Below are 2,938 nucleotides of genomic sequence, written 5' to 3' on the forward strand. Positions count from 1 at the left end.
AGGCCCAAAACAATATTACTGAAAATATTTCTCTGTGGAGGAAATACACTGGCTTCAGTGTTAATGTATTACTATACAAAAACTGTACTTTTAGGAAAATGAGATGACTGAATTCTGTTGTTTTATGCAACATTTCAGATAAAACAAGCCTTGTACATTCTTTGAATTAAAACTGAAACTGGAAGAAGAGTCAACTCAATACTTTCTTACTCTATCATCACCATGGATAGACAATGTGAGTCTGCCAGGGTGCTCACTTCCTAGTCCCTACTTTTATCTTCTTTTATCCCTGCTTGGCCAAACCTATGTTCAAATCTTCATGTTCTACTTGGTTCTTCTTGTTTTGAGAAGTACTGTCATATAGTGTATAATAGAATGCACCTTCATTCTATGCCTGCACCACAAAGGATCAAGCCATGTTGCTCAAAGGTGCGAACTTGAGGATTTGACAGGTGACGAGGAGCACCTATGGCCTGTGCCAAAATCACTGTCCTGGATGTTTGGCCAGTAGAACCTGCTACCCTGTTAATATTAGTGTAAAAATTGCCCTCAGTGATTACTACAAAGCAGCAGCTGCCAAGGATAATGACTGAGCCTCTGAAGGATAGGAGATTTTGAGGGATCCAGGGACACCATAGCCTGAGAAATGGACCCCAAGAGAAAAATCAACACACATTAGGGATGGAAAACTAGGAGAGAGCATTGTTTCAAAGGCAGCTGTGTCAAATCTACTTGAATCTGGGCAGAGAAAGAAAGACAGGAGATAGAAGCAGCACCAAACATCTGTAGGCTTTATGGTAGAGTTTCCCAAGATTCCCAGGCATGGGCAGCCCCTGCTGACTCTAGGATGGTCCTTTCCTGTCCCCTTGAGATCTTATGGGTATTTTTGATTTGGTGTCTTTTACTTTTATCAGTCTTTTACTAACACCATGAGCACCATCAGTTGCAGGATTCAGAGTTCAGGTCCTGCTGTGCTGTCAGGCAGGCTAAGTGTTGCGGGCTCTGCATGTCCCTTGAGAAGAAGCACCTGTTTTAAGAACCTGCTTTATTATTCATGTCTTTGAGCACAAAGCACTTCATGAACTGTGAGCCCTGTGTGTGTGTTTCAGTGTCTGGGAACCCTTGGGAAGGCTTCCAGTGCCCCCTAGTATGCTTTTCTTAATTATATGTATGTTCTATTATATGTCTTCTGTAATCTATATATTTTTCATTGAAGTGTGCTTGTTTCCTAACAAAATCATTCCATAATAACAGTAGCTAATACACTGTCATGACTACCAGACAACATGCTAAAACTAATAGTATATCTGAAATGACTTGCCAAAATGGTACCCAGAGTACTGAACACACTCGTACAAAGGAGAAAGAAAAGCACAAAACTTTCTTCCCAATGAGCAAAGAGAAATTAGTATTATAAATGTAACCAAATAGCATATGCTGTAAGGACCAAATTGGAAGAAAGGTGAGCAAACTTTCAAATAGGAGAAAGTTGAAATATTTTCACAAATTATCTGTTCCAAATTTTGCAAAACAAATATATATATATATATATATTTCCAGTTCTTGAGACTCCATTGTTTGATTTTAAATTTAATTTTTTCCCTTAAAGTTACATTTGATAACGATGATAACTTTTCCTACCCTTTTGTTTCAAGATTCCTGATTGCACATTATGAATTTATAGTTGTTTGAAGTCTGTGCCACAGATTTCACCACCTGTGTCACTTTAGTGGTGGTGTGTAGTGCTGGTCTTCACTCATTCAGTGTGTGATTTTCCTAGTTCTTGACAGGTTGCTTTTAAACCTGGCTTCCCAGGCCTTCATATGCTATTGAATTGAAAACGGGTATGCTAACCATCTGAAATGGCACCTGCTCTTGGTTCCTTTGTTGTCTCCTCTAATTTTCCATTGTACTTTTTCAGGCAAAACGGGAAACACTCCCTGTTGAAAGCATGTAGCTTCACTTTTAGATTCAGTCAAACAAGAGTTACTTGGATTGTGCAAAATGCAGAAGCAATCACAGATCACCTGCTTTTCATGAGATTTTAGCAACACTGTTTATTATTTGGAGTGAATACTGCCATCTTGCTGAGAATTTTGAGTTTAATTGTTGTGGATATAAGAGATTTTCACATTACAAAAGGCACCATGGTCTAACTCACAGGGAAGCCTGAGGTTGTTGTGCTACTTCTCCATGCATGAGGGTCACTGTGAAAACCACTGTTGTGCCAGATGTTACAGTAATAGTCAGCTTCATCTTCAGGCTGCAGCCCAGAAATATGCAAAACTCCTGCGTTGGCTGAGTTGTCCTTGGAACCAGAGAAGCGGCTGGGGATGCCAGAGCCCTGTACCTTATTTGAATCTGAGTAGTAGCTTAGTAGATACCTGGGACGGCTCCCTGGCTTCTGCTGGTACCAGTTTATCCATGTACCACCAACACTGATACCACTTCTCAAGGTGCAGGAAAGTCTGGCAGATGCTCCAGGAGATTCAGACAAGGAAGGTTCCTGAGTCACCACAGCCTGAGAGAAGGAAACTGCACATACAGACCAGAGTGGGTTAGGGTGTAAGGACTGGGTTAAAGTTTTACAAATATCACAGCAGAAGACACCTAATGATGTTAAGAAATTGTACCCTGTCTGCAAGGCCTGTTCTTACCTGAGCAGTGAGAGAGGAACAGGAGGAGGAGTGGTGTCCAGTCCATAGTGGAAGCAGCCCCCTGATCCCACACTGGCTTGAGTTTCCCCAGGCTTCCTTTTCTTACCCAGCCCCTCGGGGAGGAGTGGATCATGCAAATGTGTTTGCATTCTATCTGCTCAGGCCCTTGATGTCTCCCTGGTGCTAGATCTCAACTCACAGAGCAAAATGTTGAGAAACAGAATTTGATTTTCTCATTGTGTGAGCCCTACAGCAAGCATCTACTGAAAGAAGCTCAAACA

At 41.4% G+C, this 2,938-nt stretch overlaps 1 gene segment (V, D, J or C); it reads right to left on the reverse strand.

Annotated features, from left to right (window-relative positions):
- The window catches only part of LOC111813834, a 24,620-nt gene extending 21,904 nt beyond the window's left edge, over positions 1-2,716 (reverse strand). Inside the window, 2 exon segments of the V gene segment in view lie at positions 2,162-2,535; positions 2,658-2,716. Of these exon segments, the coding sequence occupies positions 2,162-2,535; positions 2,658-2,703 (420 nt within the window).
- Positions 2,717-2,938: the final 222 nt, after the last annotated feature.

The sequence above is a fragment of the Octodon degus genome, unplaced genomic scaffold (genome assembly GCF_000260255.1).
Source record: "Octodon degus isolate 3935 unplaced genomic scaffold, OctDeg1.0 scaffold00230, whole genome shotgun sequence".
Classification (NCBI taxonomy): domain Eukaryota; kingdom Metazoa; phylum Chordata; class Mammalia; order Rodentia; family Octodontidae; genus Octodon; species Octodon degus.